Source organism: Dromiciops gliroides, chromosome 4 (genome assembly GCF_019393635.1).
Source record: "Dromiciops gliroides isolate mDroGli1 chromosome 4, mDroGli1.pri, whole genome shotgun sequence".
Taxonomy (NCBI): domain Eukaryota; kingdom Metazoa; phylum Chordata; class Mammalia; order Microbiotheria; family Microbiotheriidae; genus Dromiciops; species Dromiciops gliroides.
In genome coordinates, this window is record NC_057864.1 from 105,934,800 (window position 1) to 105,960,170 (window position 25,371).

Consider the following 25,371-nt stretch of genomic DNA (forward strand, 5'->3'; position numbering starts at 1 on the left):
GATTTAAGTGAGGGAAGGCTGTGCAAGGTCACCAACCTCACTCACTCTCCTCCAGAGTCATCTGGGTTCAGTGGCAAGATATACATCACAGACAATGACTGGAGATGGCCCTAGAGGAAGGCAATTGGGGTTAAGTGGCTTGCCAGGGTCACACAGCTAATAAGTATCTGAGGCGTGATTTGAACTCATATCCTCTTGACTCCAGGACCAGCTCTCTTTCCACTGTGCCATAGTTGGAGTATAGCTCCCCAAAGGGTTATAACACTTTTGAATTTATGCTCTATAACCTGTCCTTGCTTCCTCCATACATATCTATTTCTATGTGTATATAGAGATATATGTATAATTTCTTTAAAATCTAGTTTGGAGTGTTTCCTGGACAATGAAAGGGTACACCTAGAATATAAGCCCCTTGAGGGCAGGAACTGATTTTCATTTTGTCATCATGTCTACAGCCTAGTACAATACACTGAGTAAATGCTTGTTAAGTTGAATTCAACAGGGCCAAGAATGGATCCCTGGGGCATTGTACTTGATACCTTCTTCCAGGCCGATTGCCATGGATCTAGCAATTCATTTCAGATCAAACATTTAAGTGCTTAGTATATGAAAGGCACTCTTCCAGGTGCTAGGATTCAAGGCCAGAGAATTCTGGAATTTCCAACATTTGATTCAAACGACTTGTCTGTAGTATCATCATCATTGAAATTATCTCTGTAGTTTAAAACCCAATTTAGCGACCTTCTTTCTTTTTTTTTTTAAAACATTTTTATTTAAAGTTTTGAGTTCCAAATTCTATTCCTTCCTCCTCTACCCCCTCCCTGACATGGAAAACAATCAGATGTAGGTTATATGTGTGCATTTATGTCTAACATTTGCATGTTCGTAATTTTGTACAAGGAGACTTGATTAAAAGAAAAGTGAAAAAAGCATGCTTCAATTTATATTCAGACAATATCAGATCTTTCTCTGGAGGCAGATAGTAATGCTTCTTCATGAGTCTTTTGTGATTATCTTGGATCATTGTATTGCTGAGAATTAACTGTCAATCACTGAACTATACTGTGTACAACTTTCTCCTGGTTCTGCTCACTTCACTATGTGTCCGTTCATATAAGTCTTTCCAGGCCTTTCTGAAATCATCCTGTTTGTCATTTCTTTATAGCACAATAATATTCTATTACAATCATATACCACAGCATGTTTAGCCATTCCACAACTGATGGGAAACCCTGGCTAGGGAGCTAGGTAAGCTCTTTTAGGGCAGGAACCACTTTTATATTTTTGTTTAAAGTTTGCAAAGGTTTTGCTTCCACAACCTTTGTGAAATGGGCAAATCCTTTGCCCCTTCCTCTTTCTGAAACAGGTGAAAGGAATCATCACAGTGAGTTTTCTTCTCTTAGAGGTTTTAAAAGGAAGCACCTCTCTGAAGGTCAAACCCTTCATCTTCTGGTCTGTTTTCGATATCCCCATTTTACAAAAGAAGGCAACTGATGATCTTCCGAGAGGTTTTGACTCACAGGGAAGTAAATGAAAGAAGGCAGAAGACAGGAAGCAAGATTTGAACCCAGATCTCAGGACATCAAGTTCAATGTTCTGCCACTAACTTTAGCACAGTGTTTTCCTCGCTTGAGGTACTTACTTAACGTCTATTGAATGAATAACTATCAAGCAGTCTTTATTGTCCCTCCAGAAACTCATGTTTTTTACACTCCTTTTCCCGCCAGAGACCCGCTTTCCTTTTCCTTTTTGTAATGTCACAGTCTTTCTTAAAAGCTGGCAGAGTCCGACGAAGGAAGGCATCTTGTGATGCCTTGTGATTTGGGGGTAGAAAGCCTGGGTTTAGATCCTGGCTCTGATATTTACTGCCAGTGTGATCTTGGCTAAGTCACTGATTCCCCTCCGCCGGGACTCTGTTTTCTTTCTCCTCTACAAAATAAAGGGGTAGGGGACCAGATGACATCTAATGTCACTTCTAGCTCTAATCCTATGATTCTTTGCATCTTTCGTTCCCTCCTTATCTGAGCCAGTTATGAGCCCGAGTCACAAAGCCATAGAACATCAGAGCCGAAAGGGAGCCAGTCTCTCATTCTCTGCAGTCAGAGCTGTCCAGGGTCTCCTCCCCCTCCTCCTCCTCCCCTGCTCCCCCGCCCCCTCCCCCTTCCCCTTCCCCAGCCATAGCTTCGGATGCCAGAATAGGAATCACACAATTGAATACAAAGTGGGCTTTCGAGTAGAATTACTCGGAAGCTTCCCTTTCCCTTTGTGTAGAGCTGGCCTCGAAGAAGCCTTCTCTTTCGATTCTCTCTTCCTCTTCTCCCTCCTCAGGTTCTCCCGACCGCTTATAACTCCAAACCTAGTCTCGGATCCTTCCCTTTAAGGGTTCCCTCTCCCCTCCCCCACCCCTACCCTTGGTCCGTCCCACCCCCTCCCCACCCCCCCTCACAGGCTCCAAACCCCGCCCCCCTGGCCCTCCCCTTTAAGGGCCGTCCCCGGCGAAGCCGAGGCTCTGACGCGGCCGCCGGGCCCCGGGGCTGGATACATTGTGGCGCTGAGCTTCCCCCGGGCCGGCCCCCAGCCGTCCCCGCGCGGCTTCCCGCAGCGCCAGGCCCCCCGGGGGGCAGGCGCGAGTCCGCACGCCCGGACGGACGGACTGACCGACCGACGGAAGCCGCCGACGGGCCGAGCCTGGAGCCCGGGCTGAGCTGGTTTGGGGAAGCCGGCTCTGCCGCCGCCGGGGAGCAAACTTCCCAGCCGGGCGGGGGCTGGCGGGGGCCCCGTCCAGGGCCGGAGGAGGAGACGGCCCCGAGTCCTCCTCCTCCTCCTCCCGCTCCCCGGTCTCCCGGCACCATGCTGTCTAACTCGCCGGGCCAGACCCCGCCCGTGCTGTTCCCCAACCCTCCGCCGCCACCCCCGCCCCAGCAGCCCCAGCCCCCCTCCCAGCCCCAGCCCCCGGTGCTGCCTCTGCCGCCGCCGCCGCCGCCGCCTCCTCCACCGCCGCCGCAACAGCCGCAGCCGCCGCCGCCCCCCCAGCCCCCCCAGCAGTTCCCTCAGTTCTATGTCAAGTCGAGCTTGCAAATCAAGAAGAATGCCATCACGGATGACTACAAGGTCACCAGCCAGGTCCTCGGGCTTGGCATCAACGGGAAAGTTTTGCAGATCTTCAACAAGAAGACCGGGGAGAAATTCGCCCTCAAAGTAAGTTTGCGGCCCGGGAGGAGAAGGAGGGGACTCCAGAGGGCGACTGCCACCTTGCTGGGAGAAGCCTGAAACTGCTTAAAAAGATCTACCTGATCCTCCTTTCTCCCCCAGCTCTTTCCTGGGAGCCCCCCAAGGCAAGGAGGGGGAGGGGTAGAGAGGCTGCGCGGGGGGGGGGGGGAGGAGGTGTTATTGTTGGGAGTTATTGTGGAGTGTGTGACTTTGGGGGAGGGGAAGGTCAGAGCAGATTTTTGGTGTCCCTGTGATCGCGGGACAGTTTCCGGTCACCTTAGGGAGTTAGTATAGTGGTGAACTCCAAAGAGACTGGGGAGGACTATGCCATTTTGGGGTTTGAGCGGGCTTCATTTGAATCTACATGGTCAGATCGCTTCTGCTTTAACACCCGTGGTCGGTCTCAAGGAAGTGATTTTAAGGGGTTGTGGTTCCCCATATCCCCTCTCTCTGCCTCTCCCTATCTCTTTCCTTCCCCTCCTCTTCCTCCCCCTCCCTTCCTTTCCCTTTGCCTCTCTCTCTCTCTCTCTCTCTCTCTCTCTCTCTCTCTCTCTCTCTCTCTCTCTCTCTGCCGGCACAAAAGGCCCATTACTCATTGAGCTGGTTGGTTGGTTGGTTTGGAGAAGTCGGATCGTAGAGGTTTATTTTGCCTCTTTCCTTATTTGGGAGCCGGAATGTGTGATTTCACTTCCCTTGCCCTCTAGAGTAAAAGTCTTCTCTCTTCTACTTCAAATGCATTGGCCTAGAGAGGTGCCAGACCGGAGATTCCGGAGGGGGAACCCCGCCTTAGACCCATGGGTGGGGGAGGGTGATTTGTTTTGGCCAGTATGCTTTTTCCCTTTCTCAATGTCCACCCCCCAACCCCATACCACTCCAGAGAGGGAGGCTATGATACTCTATCTGCTATTTTCGTAGTTCCACTGATCAAAATTATTATGTACACCTTGACTTGGCTTTTTTGAAGTTGTTAGTAAATCCTTGATGAGGTGTGTGGGGTGGAACGAAGCATCTCCTGAAACCTTAGAGAAGAGAGAGATTTTGTGTGTCTTTCCATCAAGAATTGCTTCAGCTTTATGAAGGAGGATGGGGGGGGGGGGAGGGTGGTCGGGAAGCACAAGAAAGCAGCCGGGGAGGCGAGGAGTCTGGCCTTGGAGATACCGTGTTGGGACAAAGCAGCCTCTCGTCAGAGCCAGGGGCAAGTTAAGGGGAATCTTCACTGTGAGTTTGCTTCCCATAGAGGTTTTAAAAGGAGGCAGGCACCTCTCTGAAGGTCAAACACTTCCATCTTCTGGTCTGTTTTTGATAGGTATCTTGGTGATTGGAGGAGAGGGGAAAAGTCCTTGTTTATACGAGGGGACAGTTGTGTTGTCGTGGGAAAGAGTCAACAGAAGACCTGGGTTTTGAATCCTGGCTTTGTCACTTCCTCAATTAGTGACGTTGAGTCTCAGTTTCCTAGGATGTAAAATAAAGATAGTATCTACAGTTCCTCCCTCACTGAATAGTTGTAACCATCAAACGAGATAATGGAGGTAAAACACTTTGTAAACTGGTGAAGTGGTGGATGTCAATTGTTAGTGTTAACATCCTTCCTTCCCAAAGTAGTTATTTTTAAAAAGGTGCCTAAACTCTTGCTGGAGTAGCCATTATTCCTTCTGAGGGACAGCACATCAAAACAGATTTCTTGGCTGTAGATATGTACTAACTAGCTCAAAAGATGAGTGGTTGTTTTTTTTTTCTCAAACTGGCCAAATTACTTTCAAATTCTCTTTTGTAGTTCCACGTTTCTCTAAATCTAAGCTGAAGGGATGTTCTGAGTTTTGAAGGTTGTGAAGAGCGATCTTTCGAAGGGACAAAATATAAGCTACCAATGACCTATTTATTCCTTTTCAGAATGTCTCCTAAACCAGTTTTCTTTTTCAGTCCATTGTGGGGGAGGAGAAACTAGAGTTATGACCTTGGGGAAGAATGCAAAGTTTGACCACTTTAACTCACAGTGTTAAGCCTGGGACAGATTCTTCTTCCCAGGAGAGCTTGGCCATCAGCTGTTCAGGGATATGAGTTGTTTGAGCTTTTCCCAGAGAAATGAAAATACTGTATAAAGATATCAAAACAAAGCTCTTATCATAGAAATAAAAGGCCTGGATAGTCTATGTAATCTACCAAAAGCCTTTGAAACATTTACTAATTGATTTTTGTGTTGGTTGGGGGGTGGGGGTTGGGTTGGTTAGAGAGAAGATTGAAATTTCTCTTCTAATTATCAGGAAAGTGACTTTGCCTTTTCAACATCTTTTTCCTTGTGGTCCTGAAAGGAGAATCTCCGACTGTTTTAAATGACACTTTTAGCACAATGGGTTTTTATGAGCATAATTTATCCTTCTCTTCAGGTTAGAAGTGGGTGAGGAGAGTGAAGTCACTGTGTTTTGACAGACAGCCTGCTTCTAGATCTCATGAGTTGACTCAACTGTTAAATTGCACATTTCCCACACTTCATTGTGTAAAAACTTAATAACAGAGGAAGAAAGCCTGGGTGAGGCATCAGGAGAGCGGCAGCAGTGTCAACAGCTACACCATATCCAAATATTGGTTAAGACATAATTACAGGGGGAGGAGGGGAAGGGGGGAATCTTGTTCTGAAGAATGGTGCTCTGGAAATACACATGAAAGATCCTGACTTTTGATTAATCTCTTGTGCTGATAAGGGAGATCATATTTTAAAATATTAGTTTTGTGTGTGAAGTTGGGGAGCTTGGAGATCAAAAGTAGTTGCCTTAGCTTGACTGGTGAGTTGGGAGAAAGCCTGGGCTGAGAGGAAGGGTTAGAATTGGAGGCTTCCCAAATGTTGATTGGCTTATTGAAGTGTATATTTTCTGGGTAGAGATGGGTGCTATGGATGGGACCCCTTTGTGGCTGTGCCTGGTGATGGGAAATTAAAGTTGTTATGATGCTCTGAGCCTTGTCTGTGGTCTAGTGACCTCTCATTCCTGTTAAGTGATGGCTTAAAAAAAATGACCAGCTTTGTTCCTTTCTAGCTAACCTTTAAATGTGTTTTGGTGGGTATTGTGGTCTTACCTTGTCATATCCTCCTTGCTCTTGCTAAGTACGTGGTTTTTTTTTTCTTTCCTACTTATCATTCTAGAGACAGGGATGTGGAGCCTGGCAAACCTGTGTTTGAATTCTATCTTTGGTACTTCCCAGCTGTGTGACTCTAGGCAAGTCATTTCAGTTTTCTTCATCTGTTAAATGCTGGTGTTGGACTAAGATGACTTCTGGATCCCTTCTAGCTCTAAATGCTTGACTTTATGACTATGGGCTATAGAAGGTCTGACTTTAGTCCTTAAATACATCCTTTACCCATCTCCCCCACCGCCTACCCCAAGCAAATCTTGAAAACATAAATACTGTTTTAGAGTTTGTAAATTGCTTTTCATCCACTCCCTTGTGAATCAAGTAGGGAAAGTATTCGATTTTGCTGACAAGAAAACTGAGGCTCAAAGAGGTTGACCAGTTACCCAGACGATAAGCATTTGAGATGAAATTAGGACATTTTCCCATGTTGAAACTCACTCCTCCTCCCCAGCTGTCATTGACTTTACCCTTTTAGGCCCCTCAGTCATAGCTGTGATGCTAAAGGGTGTTTTTTTCACTGTTAAACCATGCTCCCTTTGAGCCTGACACATGCTGTTCTCACCAGAGATGTTACTTTGAAATGTAGGTGAGGAACCCACAAGGCAAGAGTCTTGACGAGGTCATGGGAAATTGTCCAAAGTTTGTGGGTCTCTAAACCAGAACTCAAGGGAGACTTAGAGGCCATTTATGTCCAACCCTTTGATTTTATAGATAGATGAAGAGCCTGAGACCCAGGGAGGTAAGTGATTTGTCCAAGGTCATACAGCTCTTTCTGTGTGTGTGTGTGTGTGTGTGTGTGTGTGTGTGTGTGTGTGTGAGCATCCTGGAACTGGGATTTGAACTCCAGTAGGTACTCAGACTCCAAGTCCAGCATCTCACTGTTTCCTTCTTGCTACTATTTGAAAAGCTTTTCTTTAAATCAATCCTAGGAATTGTTTTATTATTATTATTATTATTAATTAATTAATTTATTTTGGTGGGCAATGAAGGTTAAGTGACTTGCCCAAGGTCACACAGCTAGTAAGGGTCAAGTGTTTGAGGCCGGATTTGAGCTCAGGTCCTCCTGAATCCAGGGCTGGTGTTTTATCGTAGGAATTGTTTTTAATTGTTTTAAAACAAAAATTTCTCTCAGTGCTTGGAGCCCATGTAACTTTTTATTAAATACTTTGGATTCTATCATTTTAAAATGGAAAGGGACCTTTAGTGATCATCTTGTCACCTGCTTTATGCGGCCCTCTGAAGCCTTGGTTTTACAGACAAAAGGAATTGCTATTCTGGGAAGTGAGGTGACTTATTTGAAGCCATACTGCTAGTTTGTGGCAAAATGATTAAAACTCATCTCTCCTGAACTCCTTTCTTCTGGTTGGTGATGATCCTAGTCTCAACTCACATGTGCTCAATCAGTTATACTCCCAGATGGGATTCTCTGGTTTCTCAGTTGTACTCCCCTCTCCTACTCTTCCTCCCTGCCCCCATTGTGTAGTAATTATTCTTCTACACTAGCTTGATACACTTAATTAAAGCCAAGCTTATTGTCACTATTCTCTGATTAGTTAGTTGAAGCATGTTATTGCTTCATAAACTACAGGTTTCCAGAATGTTGTCATAACTTATCTCTGTTTGTCTTCCCATGGTGTAGACTGGAGAAAACAAGAACCTGTAGTTTCTCGTCTTTTTCCATCATTTCTTTCTGTAACTATCTCTTCATTTCTTTCCTTTTTTTTCTTTAGATTTGTATATGGAAATATAAGGCATGATCTCAATCTATAACCTCAGAATACTAAAATGTTCAGTGATAGTCATGGTAGATAGATTTAGAACTAGAAAGGACTTGATGGGTCATCCAGTCCAGCCATTTAGCAATTGAAGAAACTGAGGCCCATTGAGGTGGTGACATGCCCAAGGTCATGCAGTGAGTTGCCTGAACAAGGACAAGAATCCTGGTTTCTTAAACTTGCAGCCCATTATATCATATGTACATACATACACACAAGTAAATGATCGTTGCTGAGAATACAAGACTGGGTATTCCTAAAGTGCTAAGCAGTGTAATGTGGCCTACCTCAGGTTGTTCAGAGAAGAGGGAGAGTATCTAGGGTGAATGGAGCCTGAAAATGTACGATTGACTTGAGCCTTGGGTGCATAGTATAAAACTTGGCTAAGTTTAGGGGAAGGCATTCTAAGTGAGGAGAGCTCTCCTGGGTAAAGAAAGAAGGAACACGTTTTCAGGACAGTGGCTTGACTAAAACTGAGGGTGCTTATGGTTGGATAGGGTCAAATAGTGACTATATTATAAAATTTGTTTCAGTTTAAATTCATTTCAACACCTTCTGCATATAAGATATGGGGAGAGGGAGTGGTAGTGTTAAGATAGTAAGCAATTGGAAGCTGGGGGTACAGTGGACAGAGAGCTGGGCCTGGAGTCAGAAAGACTTAAGTTCAAGTCCAACCTCAGAAACTTACAATCTTTGTGACCCGGGTCAAGTCACTTAACCCTTGTTTGCTTCAGTTTCTTCAACTGTGAAATGGGGATAATAAAGACACCTACCTCAAAGGGTTGTTGTGAGGATCAAATGAGATAATATATGTAAAAAGGGTTTGGCATAGTGCCTAAGAAATAATATGTGGTATATGTAAATGCTTATCCCTTCCCCTTCCCTGAAGACAGAGGTCAGGTTGGAAGAGGACAATGTGTTGAGGTTTGTGTGAAAACCTTTCATTTGTTTAATTTCTTGAGAACAAAATTCTCTTGTATATAGGTCAGACCCATCTCTGGCTTTTTTTCTGATGCAGTTGAGCTGTTGGCATACTGTGGCACAGGATCCAGCCTGAGACTTCTCAGTGCTGTGCATGTTATGAATTCTGGGCATGGTGGCGCTCGAGACCTAATCTTCAGCAAACATCTAGGATAGATGGGTGTGAAAGACAGGAGGCTAAAAGCAGGCCCTAAATTGAAGGCTCAAGACTACAGGTATCAGTGGGTGTCTGGAGAATTAAAACATTTCCTTTTTCAGAGGATGGGGTGTTAACAACTGTGAAGGAATGGAAAACTTTCCCCCTTGGTTGTCTGGTTGCTATTTGAGAGGTTCCGGTGCTTTGGAAGGGAGACCACTTTTAATAGTGGTCTTCCACCAGTGGTGGGGGTGGGAACTTCTGAGGTGGTAGGCATTTGAGCACTGACATCAGTGGCGCCTCTAAACCATACATTAGGATCCCTGTAGACTGCATATTCACTTAGAAAATAGATTATTAATAGATTATTTTAATTTGTTGTTCAGTCGTTTTCAACTATTTGTGGCTCCCATTTGGGGTTTTCTTGGCAAAAATACTGCAGTGGTTTGCCATTTCCTTTTCCAGCTCAGTTTTCAGATAGAAAACTGAGGGAAACAGAATTAAGTGACTAACCCAGGGTCACACAACTATTACATGTCTCAGACTGGATTTTAACTTGGGTCCTTCTGACTCCAGAGCTGACATTCTACTCACTGCACTTACTACCTAGCTGCCCCATCATGTTACTAGATTAATTATATATTAATAATGAACAATATGATTGATTAATAGCCAATAAATCAATATATCACTCTATTAATAGATTAATATATATTACCATTATCTATGATCTATTGTATTTTTATTTATTTTGTCAAATATTTCCCAATTACCTTTTTGGGGTTTTTTTGTGATGCAGTTGGGGTAAAGCGACTTGCTCAGGGTCACACAGCTAGTAAGTGTCAAATGTCTGAGGCTGGATTTGAACTCAGGTCCTCCTGAATCCAGGGCTGGTACTTTATCCACTGCGCCACCTAGCTGCCCCTCCCAATTACCTTTGAATGTGGTAGGCTTTGTTTTTTGACACTTCTGACTTACAAGAAAAGGTATTTCTATTCTCTTCCCTCTTGCCCCCCATTCTACCCCTACCCCACTGCCAAATTCTCATGAAAAATGAATTTGAAAGCTCTTGACAAGGAGAATTGGACCGACTAGACAAGCAGATGGGATTCTGTCTTGTGGAACTCTTGGTTTTCCAGATGTGCCAGCAAGATATCTCAGGTGGCCCTGGGCAGAGGAGGAAGAAGAAAAAAATATAATTTTTGCCTACTTCCCTTTTACCACAGTTTTCTGATCCATGGCTTCATGAAGCCAATCTCTTTAAGTGTGGCACATCTTGATCAGTTAAGTCTTGATTCTAACCTTCAGATTCAGAGATGAGGGAATGGGGAATAGGGAGCAATGTAGAGTCAGTTGTTGGCCATGAAGGCATTTCTGAATCTTGTACCATGTTTTTTAGATCAAAGAATAGGCTATCTGTTAACTTGTGTTGGAGGTTGTGAAGTGTCCCTGAGACTCAGTCCTTATTGGTAACACACCTCCTCCATTTCTTAAATAACTCTTTTAGTCCATTTGAAACCTGAACCTCCATGAAAGGCCTTGGTCATCCTTACTGGAAACCTCAAGGGTTCAAGGTGGCAGGAGCATACTAGAAAGCATTTGGAAAGTGGAAGGTGCTTGGACAAAGGGGAAAACCACAGCAAAATACCTGTTATTGACTTCTGTGTTTTCTCTCAAGGAGTTGGGGGTGAAGAGGAAGGGAAGCAGGACGACATCATGCTTTAAAAGGATCAGTTGAAGGAACTTGGGATATGTAGCCTGGAGCGGAGAAGACTTTCAGGGTATTTGATGCATATCTTCAAATATTTGAGGGAATGTTTTTTAGAAGTGAGATTAAGCTTATTCTGCTTGGAGCCAGAGGACAAAATGAGAAGTTATGGGTGGATGTTGAGGAGAGGCCGATTTAAGCTTAATTATCCCAAAGTGGAATGGGATGCATGGACTCTTTTAGATTGGGAGCCTTCAGGGGAGGTGGCATGATCACTTCACATCGGAGGTCTTCAGGTGAGGGTGGCATAACCACTTTTGTTGGGGATGTTTTAGAGGGGATTCTTGTTCAGGTGCAGGCTGGACTAGATGATAGGTAAGGCGCCTTCCAGCTCTTGAAATAGATTCCATAGTGCTGAGGACTATAACTTTGGCTGGTCCATCTCTGTTTCTGTGTTCCCTGAAGCCATTGTGAAGTTACAACCTGACGGCTAGGTGTCCCTGTAAGGAAGAGGTGAGACTAGATAAAGGGATCGTTCTGTTGACTTGAGTCAAGAAGGGAATCTTTGACCACTTAAACCCTTTCTGATTTCACTGTGGCTTAGGACTCTGCCTTGTCTCTGTGTGTATATGTGGTGTATTGACCACTTTTCTGTTGCTGTGATAGCCAGATTGTGATGGGGCTCCCAGCCCACTGGACATCTGCAGTCTGGCATCATGCCCAGGGCTAGGGGACTGTCTTACTTGCTCCCTTCTGTCCCAGCTGGCTAAAAAGAAATCTGCCACCACTGCAGTCTGCCCTGACAGCCTGGCCCCTGAGATTTCACTCCTGGGCCACCTCCTGCCAGGCTGCTGAATTGTCTAGTTCCCTTTCCCTCTGCTTCTCTCCTTTCCTCCTCATTCTCCACATCTGACTCTGTGCAGTAGAGTTGGACCAAGTCACAATCCTGAGTGCTGGGAAGAGAACCATGTGGTTGGTACTCTCCTGACAAGCTTTTTTGAAAAGGCTGATTGGGTCTGCCTTTCCCCCTCAAGTGCCCCCAAGGGAAGGATGAGAGGAGGATGAGGAGGAGAGTGGTTGGAAGGTTGGTAGAGCTTTCAGCTGTGCCAACTTCTCTGCTCCATGACTTGTACCCTGAATAAGCTTCCTCTGCCAGGAATTGTTTGTGGGGTGAGGAGGAGAACTTGGGGGGCTTGCCCTCACCCTGCCTGCTCTTTGGCTTAGAAATGCTCCCTGAGGAAGGCTCCTGCTTTGGCTTTTCCTGCGTCTGCTCCCAACTTTCTTCACCACTACCATGGAGTGGGGCTTCAGGTTACAGTCCTCACAGTGTGACCTCATCTTGATGGCTTCCAAGAATAACTGGGCCCAGGCATGGTGCTGCCTGATTCATGCGTCATAGGGGCCTGTCAGGTCCCTGTTGCAGAAATTTCCTCTGAGCACCATTCCATCTGCCTGGCTTCAGAATTCTCCCTATTACTGGGTGAAATGCTGGTTCAGCAGGCTCCTCCTTCCTCCTCCTGACTGGGGTTCCAGGAGGCCTCAGCAGTCTGGACAGTGCCAGTTACAAGTGTTTAGAATTACCTTCTGGTGCCAGTTTGGGGTAAATTATTTTTCTTTAGTTTGACTTTGTTTGCTTCTCACCATCTCTTTGGTCCCCAGAGCAGGCGTTGGCACTGTTAATTGTGGCAGAAATATAGAGGTGTTCTATAGACTTGTTCTGTCATTAGGGTTTTGAGTTGGCATGGCATGGGATGATGGTGGTAGCCAGGAGGTAAGAATTCAGGGCCTCATGCCTTCAGCTAAAGTTATATAGTTTGTCCCTGTCTCCAGTGCTGCCCCACCACCCCTGGGGCCTCATTTCCTCTGAAGGGAGAGATTTATCTGCCAAGGCTCATTGGCCTCTGGAGGGGAGGGGCAGGGCAGGGAGTGCTAAGAGTTTATTTTTAACTCTGCCAGAAGGAGCCTGTGCACTGGCCCCTGCCCTTGGAATAGTTTTACCCTCTCTCCTCTCTCCCCCAACCTGGGCCTCCTTCCCTTGTTTTTGTAGTTCTTAGAAGAAAGCTCACAGGACTCCTCTGCCAGCAGGAGATGTCCTGAAGTGTCATGGCAGGAAGGCCTCTTTGGGTAAAGAGTCCTTGCCTACCTTTTGAAGGACAGTATTGTCTGGCTCCTTGCCATCTCTGGCCTTCCCTCAACGCCCCCCCCCAAAGTCTCAGGGCTCCCTGGAATTGGAGGTCACATTCAGGGAACTTGGAGCATCTCAGGAATGCAGTTTGCTTTGAAAGGACCCTCCACTCCAAGCACATGCCCAGACTGAGGTACTCCGCTAGAAAGACTACGAAGGGTTCATCCCTCCATCTCTTCTTTTTCTCTACCTACTAACTCTGATCAGAGAGCACCCAAAAGTTTCTCCTAGTCATTTGAGGATGGTGAGGAGAAAAGGAAATTGTAATTTTAAGCTCCTCATGTTTAGATTGCTGAAAAAACTCATTCCTTTCCACTGGGGATCTAAGTAAGATTCTTCAAGACAAGCTCTCTTTTTGCTACTTCTCTTCTATGTTTGACAGTAATATTCTGTGTCCTTCCTCCTTTTACCACCTTCCCTACTCCTTCCCTGCTTAAGGGGGGTAGGGGGGGCTATCTGACCAGCTGCTTGTGGTTACCTTGGTGACTACTCTGGGTCAGCTTTTAAAACATTCTCCAGCTAGGGTGTGATTAGAGAAGGGGGTGTGGAGCAGGCAAAGTGAAGAGTTGAGTATCAAAGGTTAGTGAAGCCATCTAGATAAATATCTGAATTAATTAGTAGGCATTTATTAGGCCTAGAAGTGTAAAGGATACAAAAGAAGACCCTGCCCTCAAGGAGTTCATAATCTAATTAGGGAAATAAGTTTATTTATTTTTATTTTTTTAGTGAGGCAGTTGGGGTTAAGTGACTAGCTTAGGGTCACACAGCTAGTAAGTGTGTGTTAAGTGTCTGAGGTCGGATTTGAACTCAGGTACTCCTGACTCCAGGGCCGGTGCTCTATCCACTGCGCCACCTAGCTGCCCCTGGGAAATAAGTTTAACTGGTGAAACTGGAGATCACGTCAGACAGTATGTAAAGGAGGACTGAGGATTGAATCGGCTAGGACAGATCTATAAATGTAGGAGGAAATCCTTTGGAGGATAGGATAACCAGGGAAGAAGGAATCATTGAAAGGACAGAACTTGGTCTATACAGCAAGGTTTGGATTAGTGGGGGAAATAAGAGCAAAGGCAAAGACATAGAAATGAGTGTTTAGGGGCCAGGGAGGAGACAGACCCAAGCTGAAAATATGGCCCATTTAGGGGAGTCATGGGAAATAAGATTGTTTCAGTGGGTCAGAGCAAGAGAAGGAGGAGGAGATAATAAAGGGTGGTTTGGACTGGATGTGGTAGAAAGTCGGGAGTCATTGAGGACTGTTGAGTAGGTGATGAAAGACCAAAATGACTGTCCTCCCTCTCCCCTCTTTCCTAAGGTTTATGATATGGATATTCATATGTTAGAGTGTGTCTCTCGCATCGGTCTCCAGAGAGGAGAGAAACAAACTATTGGATACTGTTGGGAGTCTGCTGTTCACTTCTGCCCCACATCTTTGTTGCCCAGAGAGCGTTTTATGTTGCCAGGGTTAGCTTTCCTTTACTCTTTCCCTCTTTGGGGGAGGTAGGACTGGTTGGGGTGGGGGAGAGGGTGGCATGTGTAAGCATTATTTCATTAGCTGGTGAGAAAACTCAGGCCAAGTTGGGGAAAACTCTAGAATTAAGGTTTCTCTACTAAATTTACTTCCCAGCTTCTTAAATCCTATTTTAGGAAGAACTGACAAGAGATAAAGTTTAATCTGAGGTAAAGCCATCTGGCTCTATTAACCTTACAAAGGAAGCCATTCTGTAGAAGTGGGAGTAGAGGCAGGTGACTATTGGGCTCAGTCTTGAGCTTAAGGGTGAACATTCCACTAAAGGACCCCAGGTTCAGAGGTCTAATGGCTCTACCTTATTCTCCAGAAATTGGGATTTTCTGTGGGAAACAGTGGGGTTTGTATATTTAAGGGCACAAAAATAGCGGGAAAGGTAGTCTTCTAGGGGTTGGAGTGCCCCTGGTCAGGATCCATCCCATCTCTCCTTTTTTCTTCCAGTTAGGCTTCCCAGGCTTTTCTTCTTAAAGGGAAACCACCAGCAACTACAGTTTGCCAGGAGTTGGATAACCTGAGCACGGAGATTTGGATGTTATCATCATCCTGATGTTTTCAACTTCTTTCCTGTTAATTGTGGCCACAGTAGAGAGCTTTTTCTTGTTCATTTCCACCCTGTTCAAGTCTCAGCTATGGTGTAAAGGCTCCTTTATAACATTTTAGAGTGGTATAGTGAAAAGTGTGACCTTTGGGCAAGTTACCTGACTTTGCTGGGCCTCAGCTTCCTCTTCTGTAAAATGAAGGGATTAAAGCCAAGGACTTCTGAATTTCATTCTAGCTCAAAATTCTTGATCCTCTGATTCTTTCACCTTTTGGGAATGTTGCCAGGTGAATTTTCTTAAAGCCCAGCTCTGATTCTGTCGCTGCTTAACTTTTAACAATTCCCCATTGCTCACTGGGCAAATTCTACCATTCTTAGTTGAATGCCAGGCTACTTGGCATTGACCCCAGCCTACCTTTTCCAGCTAGATCTTTATTACTCCTTCCCTAAACTCTGGCCAGGGTGGCTTTTCTGTTGTTCCCACTTTCCCATCTCCATGTTCTTTCTCTTCCTCTTCTCCTTCCTCAGTTTTCTTCCTCTTCTCCCGCCTTATCTCATGCCCTCTTCTTATCTTTTCATTTCATGATGTGGAACTTGGACCAGATGACCTTTAAAGGTCCCTTTCCACCCTAAATCTACGATTCTTTGAAGGCTTCCCGGCTTCCCTTTTTATCCGAAATGACAAAAGTTTCCCTCCTGAATTTTCCTTGTATTGTTATGTCTTCCTAATATACTTTTTGTATTTTGTCTTTATGGCTTTATGTATGCTTTATTCCTGATACCAGCCCCTATCTCTTCCATCTCTTCCACCCCAGCTCCCCCTGAGATCAGAATTTCTTTGAGGTCATGGATTCTTATTCACATCTTCCACATCACTTAGGTCAGCAAAGTTTGGGAAGAAAAGCCATCTTCCTCACCTCTTGTATCACTGAGATCCAGAGGTTAGTGGTCTGTTCATTCTGACAAACTGACTCATTCACTGAATTTCAGAGTTGGAAAGAACCTCAAATGAGCCATTTGGTTCAATCTATGCCTGGAAAAGGAATCCCTGTTATTATATGCCTGACAAGTATCACCTAGCTTTTGCTTTGAAGACCTTCAGTGCGGGATGCTCGCTCCCTTTCCAGGCAGTTTCGTTCCCTTTTGACTTGGTTTTTTTTTTTTGTTTGTTTGTTTGTTTGTTTTAGTGAGGCAATCGGGTTAAGTGACTTGCCCAGGGTCACACAGCTAGTAAGTGTTAAGTGTCTGAGGCCGGATTTGAACTCAGGTACTCCTGACTCCAGGGCCAGTGATCTATCCACTGCACCACCTAGCTGCCCCCCCCTTTTGACTTGAACTAATCATTAGGACGTTTTTCATTTTATTGAGTATGTATTTGCCTCTTTCCAATTTCTACCCCTTGTTCCTTGTTCTTTCCTCTAGGCAGGACTAATGAATTCTTCTTCCACATGATGGCTCTTTAAAATATTTAAAGATACATATTTTCCCCCCTCTGAGTTGTGTCTAGGCTAAATATCACCTGGTTCCTTCAACCAGTTTTCATTTGGCATAGACTCAAGGCCTTTCACTTTTCTGGTCACCCTGATCTCTGTCTTAGAAATATCCTTCTTAAAATGTGGTGCCCAGACCTGGTCACAATACTCTGATGGAACAGTAGATTCCTTTTTTGGAGAATTCATTCCTTTATTTCACTCCAAGATTGCATGAGCTCTTTTGGCTGCCATGTCAGTTATCACATGTGGAATTTGTCTAATAAACCCCTCAGACCTTTTTCAGATAAACCACTTTCTCACCATGTTTTCCCCATCTTACACTTATGATACTGATTTTTTTTGGGAATCCAAATGGAAGACTCTACATTTGCCACCATTTTGAAATTCACTTGCATTTTAATTCAGTCCAGTGGTCCATTGGCACTACCTAGTGTCTGGTCTATGAAGATCTATGTAGTGTCTCTGATATTTGATTGCATGCTCTTTGAAGTCAGGAACCATGTCCATGTCTCCTTTCATCCTCTTGTTCTTTGAATTGAAAATGGACCACTTTCCAGGAGATTTGAGGAATATTTATGTATTGTAGCTATGTGGGTCCTTAGGATGTTTTCTTTTCCCCCCAGCCCCCTTCAGTGGATAATAAATTGTGGAATCTGCTAGGCTGAAAGATCACTGGATTTGACATTTGAGTCCTAGTTCCATCATGTCATCAGTTGTTAAGATCTCGAGGATTCCAGTTTGAATGCTGGCTCTACTCTTTATTGCCTTTGTGACCTTGGGTGAGCCATTTCCTCTCTGGGCCTCAGTTTCCTTATTTGTCAAATGAAGGAGGTTCTTAAGTTTTTTGTGTGTGTCTTGGGCTCCATTGGCAGTCTGGTGAAGTCTAGGAACCTTTTCTCAAAAATAGCATTTTGTTGCTTTAATTCATAATAGAAGGAAATGCTAAATATCAGTCACATGGAGATGTAATTCCCCTCCCCTTTCAGGTTCACAGACCCTGTGGAATTTATCCCTGGACAGCTGGTTAAGAACCTCTGTCCTAGAGGATCCCGAGAGTCTTTCTAGCTCTAAAGCCTTATGATTGATCCTTTCAGTGTGTAACCTTAGGCAAGTCATCTAACCTATCTGAGCCTTTCTCTAGAAAATGGGTAGATAATGTCTGCTGTAGCCTGCTGGAGAATGGATATAAAAAGCCTTTGGAAACTTAAGTGCTGAGCTGATGAGAGGTAGCATCAGCTCCATAAATGTCAGTGGATTGAATCAATCTCTTGGGCAGGGAGGATTGCATGGAAGTGGGAGTACTCAAGGGTAGTATGTTGATGCTGTTCCCATGGAGGGGATGGGAGCGTGACTCTTACTCTACTAGCACATCATGATAGAGCCGGGAGTTCTCTGAGGGTGTCTGAGGCTATGTATGTGGGGGTATGTGATTCTAGTAGGTTGAAAATGAGGATAATAGAGCATCTGCTTTCCGGGGTTGTTGAGAAGAATAAATGAGATAACATGTATAAAGTGCTTTGCAAACCTTGAATTGCTGTATAAATTCTTTTTGTCTTCTTTGTCACCATCACCATCACCATTATTGAATGTTGCTCTTTACCAGCTTCTCCCTTTGCAAATACTCCCTGTCCATTACAAGTGGATCTAGAGATATAGAGCACCTTCTTTTTCCTCCCCCACCCCTATCTGCTGACTCAGATTGGCACCCTCTGTTTCTCCTAACTAGGTTCTTGTTCTTGTAATCAGTCCCTGACCACAAGTCCCCCTCAGGGTTTCCCCTCACCTCTCTGTTTCCTTCCAGGGCTCTTCCTTTTCTGCTTCAGCAGCAGAGACATCCTTCCTCTCCTTGGAAATCTTGTATTGGAGGGAACAGACTGAGCATCAGAAACATAGGTTGCCAGAGCTGGAAGGGGAGTTTATGGATGATGTAGTTCAACATCCTTGTTTGACAGAGAAGAAAACTGAGGACCAGCAAAGTGAATGAATTGGGCATAACCACTCAGCAAGTAAGGGGTAGAGCTAAGACAACTCAAGTCTTTGCACTTCTTAGCTAGAGCTCTTTCCATTATGCCTCAATACTTCCCATGTCACCCCTTAGTGGGTCTATAGTACTCTATTTCTCCCATTAGTTACTTCAGAGTAACTGCTGGATCTCACTCTTGAGTGTCAAAATAGTAGTAGAAGAGGGCTTCCTGATTACTTTGTTTGGATAGAAAACCAAGCCATTGAGGCCAAACCTATGGGTTTATTGATCCTTGAATAAGGAGGCTATTTCCATGCTAAAAACAGTACCTTTGACTCTGAGAAATCTATCCCATTGGTCACAAAGGAGACTAGATGAGAGTGTAAGTCGATACCTGATATAGTGAGAAGAACAACTAGATTATGGACTCTGCAGACCAGGGCTCTGTCTTCTGCCATTAATGATCTGGGTGAATTTGGGCAAATCACTATCTCTGAGGCCTCAGTTTCCTTACTTGAAAAGTGATAGAATTTGAAGTTTCTCCTGGCTCTAAAGTTTGTACTCTGTTCATCATGCTTTCATCCCTTCTACCAAACAAACCTCTTATAATGTATGTCTTACCTATTTGAAAGGTATTTGATGAGAAGACCGATGAAAATGAGGCAGCCCTGGATGCTGGCAGTTTCTGGGATATTGGGTACTTCGGTGTCAGTATGGAGCAATGATTCTTGTAATACCTAATGTAGATGACTGCAATAATATTAACCAATAGGCAGATTTTTTGCCAATTTGTAAAATCAATTTTCAAAGTCCTTTTGCTGCTGCTGCTTCTGCTTCTGCTTCTGCTTCTTTCTTCTTCTTCTTCCTTCTTCCTTCTTCGCAATGAGGGTTAAGTGACTTGCCCAGGGTCACACAGCTAGTAAGTGTCAAGTATCTGAGGCCAGATTTGAACTCAGGTCCTCCCGAATCCAGGGCTGGTGCTTTATCCACTGTGCCACCTAGCTGCCCCTCCTTTGGCTTCTTAAAGTAAGTAGCCAGTTGGTGCAGGAAATAGAGTGCTCTACCTGTACTCGGAAAGACCTGAGGTCAAATCCCAACTCAGATATTTACTTAGCTGTATGACTCTGAGTAGGTCTTTTAACCTCTCTCAGCCTCAGTTTCCTCATCTGTAAAATGGAGATAATAATAGGATCCCCCTCACAGGGTTGTTGTGTAGATCAAATGAAATTTGTGTATGTATGTATGTATGTGTGTGTGTGTGTGTGTGTATATATATATATAAAAATATGCTATATATACACATGCACACTTTGCAAATCTCAAGGAACTATTTAAATACTATTATTATTATTATTATTATTATTATTATTATTATTATTACCACCATCACAAATTGAATGGCTTCTCCCTAGGCCCTGTTCATTTCACCCAGCTTCTTCCCTTACCACTTGAACTTTTAAAACAGAATTTTGATTTCTAATCCAACTATGCCATGGACCTATAGGCTAATGATGGATAAAGTGACACTTGTCCTCTGTCTCAGACGGAAGTTCAGGCACTTTGGGATCAAGACCTAACTACCTCTGATTTGTGTTCCAAATCTCTCTGGGCTTAATCTTTTTCTTCTTCTGTAAAATAGGGCTCATGGAGGGGAGAAGTCTGTTTGTCAGCATTCTCACATCCAAGAGCAGGGCTTCTTAACTTGGGCTCTGTGACCTTTTTTTTTTTTTTTTTAAAGTATTTCGACAGTTATACCTCACTGTAATTGATTTCCTTTGTAATCCTATGTATTTTATTTCATGAATTAAAAAAAAAAAACACAACAAAACTTATTCTGAGAAGGGATCCATGACAAAAAAGGTTAAGAATTTCTATCTTAAAGTAGTAGATACCGTGGATGTGGGAGATCTGATTTTTTTATTTGGCCCAAGACAATATTGGACAAGTAATTTAATATTTTTTAGCCATAATTTTTTTATCTGTAAAATGAGGGTAATATTTGTTGCGCTTTCACAAAAACTGTTGTGACGATCAGAGGAGTTAATGTGCATATATGAAGCATTTTGTAAGTATAAATTGTTTATTAATGAGAAAAGGTGGGAGGAAGTTGAACTGACTTGTTCCCCCTACCTCAGAATTGGGATAGTGAAGTAAGCGATTAACTGGGACCTAGGCCCAGTTCGGGAGTGTAGTCTCCTGCAAAGAGAAGAAGGCTCATAGCCTTATAAAATATTCTGGTTTCCAGAGGGATAAAGTCTTTCTTTCCTCCATTTTTTTCAGAAAGAAAAATGAGGCCTAGATGATCTGTCAGGCTTTGATTACTGAACACCTGGACTTGTAGCTTATGGATAGATCTAAGTGTCATCTTTATTATGTATTTAAAACCCGAATTTCATTGTCTTTTATGTTATTTCCAGTTCTTTTCTCCATCCCTGTCCCCACCTCTACCTCCTTCCAGCTGCTGTCAGTAGCTTCCACTTTGTACACTTCTCTCCCTTCACCCCCAGTCTCCCCACCTGTGTTTGGGAGAGGACTAACTGGCGAGATTAGACCAAAATAAAATCTCAGAGCCAAGGTCATTCTCTTAGCCTTCGGTCCTATATAACAATGCTGCTAGATTAGACAGGAAGGATTTAGAACGACTAAGGTTTGGCCTTTTCCAAAAGCTGAGCTCAGAGCCCCTTGCTTTCTGACTAGAACAGATTCTCGAACAGGCCATGGGGCTAAATAATCACAAACAAAATTAATTAGCAATCTTGGAGTTTTGGCAATTGCTTTGTCCCTAAGGATTGCTAGGTTGGGGCTGCACGATATATTGTGTTTCTTCCTGCCTTCTCTCAGCCTTATGGAGACACATCCAGAGTTCCCTCATTAACCCTTTCTGGTTTGATCATTATTATTTCTCATTCCTCAGTTCTTATTTTCAAATATTTATTTGAACATTTCCTCCATATAGGGTGTTATGAGAAATGCAAAGAAGCGCCTATGCCCTTCGTTCAACTATCCCTTTCTGATTCCTGTGGGGAGACCCTGTTCCATTGGTCATCCTTGGCCTCTTGAATTCATTGCCTCCTGGTGCCTTTCCCTGATTCTGCTATATCTTGAAGGGATCATTTATTTCTCTCCCAGCCCAAACTCCTGGAAGGACTTGCCCTCACCTGATGGGGGACTTTAGACCACTTTCTTCCTACTTGGTCCCTCCTCAGCGCTTCCAAATCTGGCTGTCATTTCTAACACTACTGAAACTGCTGTTTCCAAGGAAACTAGGAATCTCCTAATTGTCAAAAATTCATTGCCCTTTTCTCAGTCTTCCTTCTTGGGATTTCTTCCTCCCTTGAATTCTGAAACACTACCATTGATAACCCATCTCCTTCCTAAGGTTCTTCTTCCTACCTTGAAATTGGGTGTTTCCAAGACTCTTCTTTCTTGTTGCTCTTGACAATTATATCCCTTCCCCTGACCTATGACATGACTCCTACATCAATATTTCTCATCCCAAACTCTCTCCTGAGTTCCAGTTTGGAATTTCTGACAGCATGAATCAGCTACCAGTACTTCACATTCAACATGTCTATAAATTAATCTCCTCTCCATTCCTTCTAATTATTCTGGCCCCCTCACCATTCTAGTTAACCTAGGAATCCAATCAGTCAACAAGTTCTGTATGAGGGGAGGGGAGGACTGGACCTATGATTTAATTAGTATCCCAGTAAGAGAATTCCTTCTTTCAATGCCAATGGTGCCTGCTCTGTAACTTTGTCTTTGAGAGTTGCTTGGAGTACTCAATGATTGGATGGTTTACCTAAGGTGTCACATAACCAGGAGTGTCAAATTCAGGACTTGAAGGTAGGTCTCCCCTGCTCTAAGACTACTGTCTCTCTGTAGGCCCTGCTGCCTCTCTGTAGGCCTTCATTATCTCTCGATCAGGGATTCTTTTTTTTTTTGGCTGGGCAGTTGGGATTAAGTGACTTGCCCAGGGTCACACAACTAGTAAGTGTTAAGTTTCTGAGGCTGGATTTGAACTCAGGTCCTCCTGAATCCAGGGTCGGTGCTCTATCCATTGTGCCACCCAGCTGCCCCTCGATCAGGCATTCTTAACCTGGAGTGAACTTTTAAAAATTGATAACTGTATTTCTTTCCCCCTTTTTTTTTGCTCGATAACTGTATTTCAATATAATTAGGATTTTTGTTATCCTGTGTATTCTATTTTATGCTTTTAAAAACATTGTTCTAGCTGTGTGACCCTGGACAAGTCACTTAACCCCAATTGCCTTACAAAAACAAACAAACAAACAAACAAAAACAAAACACTGTTCTGAGATGGAATCTATAGATTTCATGAAAAAGGGGTCCATGACGCAGAAAAACTTTAAGACCCTTAAGGTATCTTTGCCTTTTGTTTTTCCCTTTTCTATATTCTGTGTAGCTGCTGGAATGAGGTCTCTTAGTTTGGATGCTTCTGGGGCATCCCATTGCCTGCTGAACAGGATTAAGAGATAGGAGAGATTTGCCTTTGAAATGGTCAGGAAAATCTGATAGTTGAACTGGGCTTTTGAAGCATGCTTAGGATTTCAGTAGCTGATAGGTAGGCAGGTTCAGAGATGGGACATCCAAAGACAGCAGAGCACACGATGAATAGGCCAGTTTGGCTAAGAGTGGGTCAGTCAAAAAGCATTTTTAAGACCTTACTAGGTTGCCAAGTTCTGTGCCAAGTACCAGGGATTCAAAAAAAGGGCAAAACCAAAACAAACAAAAGACTCCATTCTAGGAGCTCTCATGCCAATGTGGGAAACAACATATAAATAACTAGAGATGTACAAGATATAAACAAAGTAGATGGGAGGGAGTCTTAACAAGGGAAGGCATGAAGAGGGGACAGGGAGAGTCCGGGAAAGGCCTCCTGGGGTTTGAGCTGAATCTTGAAGGGAGCTTGAGAAACCAAGAAGTCAGAGGTGAGTGGGCAGAGCATTCCAGGCATGAGGCTTAGCCAGTGTGAAAGCATGAAGACGGAAGAGGGAGTGTCCTATTTCAGGCACTGCAAGTAGGCCAATATACTTGAATCATAGGGTTTGTAGAGGAAAGTGGTGTCAGAAATTTGGAGCAGGGCAGTAATGGCTGTAATATTTGATCCCTCCAGTTATAATCTTCTCGCATTAGAATGTAGACTCTCTGAGGTCAGGGACCCTCTCCTCTTGTTTAGGGTTTTGCACATATAGAGAATATTTGCTATATGGTCCTGCCCGGCCAGAGTCAAGGAGAGGTTGGGAAAAGGGGAATGATGGGGTTAAAGTTGTGGGCTAGAGCAGTTATTTTAATCTCGGTTCTGACCCAACAAAGCACTTCTCTGTTGCATTGAAGAATAGTTTCTTTGAGGCAAGTTTCCTAGGTAGGGCTTCATCTAGCTTTGGTTTGGGACCAATGTGAGCATGCAGGCTGCTCTGAAGAAGAGAGAAAGACCTCTTGGTCTCTGAGGAATTGCCACCAAGCTTCTCTCCTCTCTCCTACTCTCTCATTCTTAGATTTTGGCATCTTTGGGAGGATTGAGTAGAAGAGACCTGAAGACACATACAACCAATCGCTGGTGCAGATGGGAAAGTGAAAGAGTGGGGTTACGCCTGCTTGTCCTGAGTGCTCTCTTGAGACAAAGGAAGTTGCAACACCCCTCCGTGTGTGTTTGTGTTTTCTTTTTATAGAGTGCAAAGGAGGAGAAAAACCCTTCCAGTAAAGGCCAGAAAAAAAATAACTGGTCTCAGAGTAGATAGTTATTGTCCCTTTTCTCTTATAATTATTCATCTTTTTTTGCTTCCCTCTTCAACCCCACACTGCCTCACAAACCACTGCCAAGGCTGAGTAGACAAACTTTCTTCTTCTTCCTTCAGTAGGTTAGCTGTGTCTGCAAAGTGGAAACTATGGGCCTGAAGGTCCATTCTCTTTCAGGCAGGACAATGACCAAACCAGCCCAGAAGGAAGGGTATTTTCTTTCTTTCTTTCTCTCTCTCTCTTTCTCTCTCTCTCTCTCTTTCTCTCTCTCTCTCTCTTTCTTTCTTTCTCTTTGCTTTCTTTCTTTCTCTCTCTCTTTCTTTGCTTTCTTTGTCTCTGTCTGTCTGTCTGTCTCTCTCTTTCTTCCTTTCCTTTCATCTCCTCAGAAGGAGATCACATACAGTCTTGCTTGATTACCTGTTTCTGATAGGGAAGTCTATTTAGACATGGAAATTGTTCCTGATATCTAGCCCAAGACCCTCAGTGTTTTAGTCACAACATTTTCCTGGTTGATCTGCTGTGCAAAGGTAGAGGTGCTTCTCGCATCAGATCACTAATTTATCTGCTCACTTCTAAGCATGTTTCTAATAGGATATTGGTAAATGAATTGGGGATTCCTTCCAGAGGATCTGGGTTCAAATTCCAGCTCTGCAACTTACTACATATGAGACCTTGGGTAAGTCTCATCATTGACCTCCTCAGTAAATGGAAGAGGTTGAACTAGATGATCTCTGTCCTTTCTAGATGACCCTCCAGCTGCCATCCCTCACTTCAGTCAAAAGGGGAATCAGTTTCTAGAACCAATAATCAAAGTTTCTAGAATCAATAATCAAAGTTTCTTGAATCAATAATCAAGGAAAGCAGAACTTTCTGAGCCCTCTAGATTGTAGTTGGAGGGTGGAGGAGGGAAGATTGACAAGTCACTGGTAGTTGTGACATTTTTAGCATTGGTTCTGGAGAATGTGGGGCCT

The 25,371-nt window shown here is 43.9% G+C and overlaps 1 protein-coding gene across 1 annotated transcript in view; it reads left to right on the forward strand.

The window, feature by feature from the left end:
- The first annotated feature begins 2,521 nt into the window (after nt 1-2,521).
- MAPKAPK2 (MAPK activated protein kinase 2) overlaps nt 2,522-25,371 on the forward strand; it is a 67,335-nt gene continuing 44,485 nt past the window's right edge. The window contains exon 1 of the mRNA XM_043962487.1: nt 2,522-3,198. Coding sequence (XP_043818422.1) covers nt 2,851-3,198 — 348 coding nt within the window. The 5' untranslated portion in view covers nt 2,522-2,850. The remainder of the gene's footprint in view (nt 3,199-25,371) is intronic.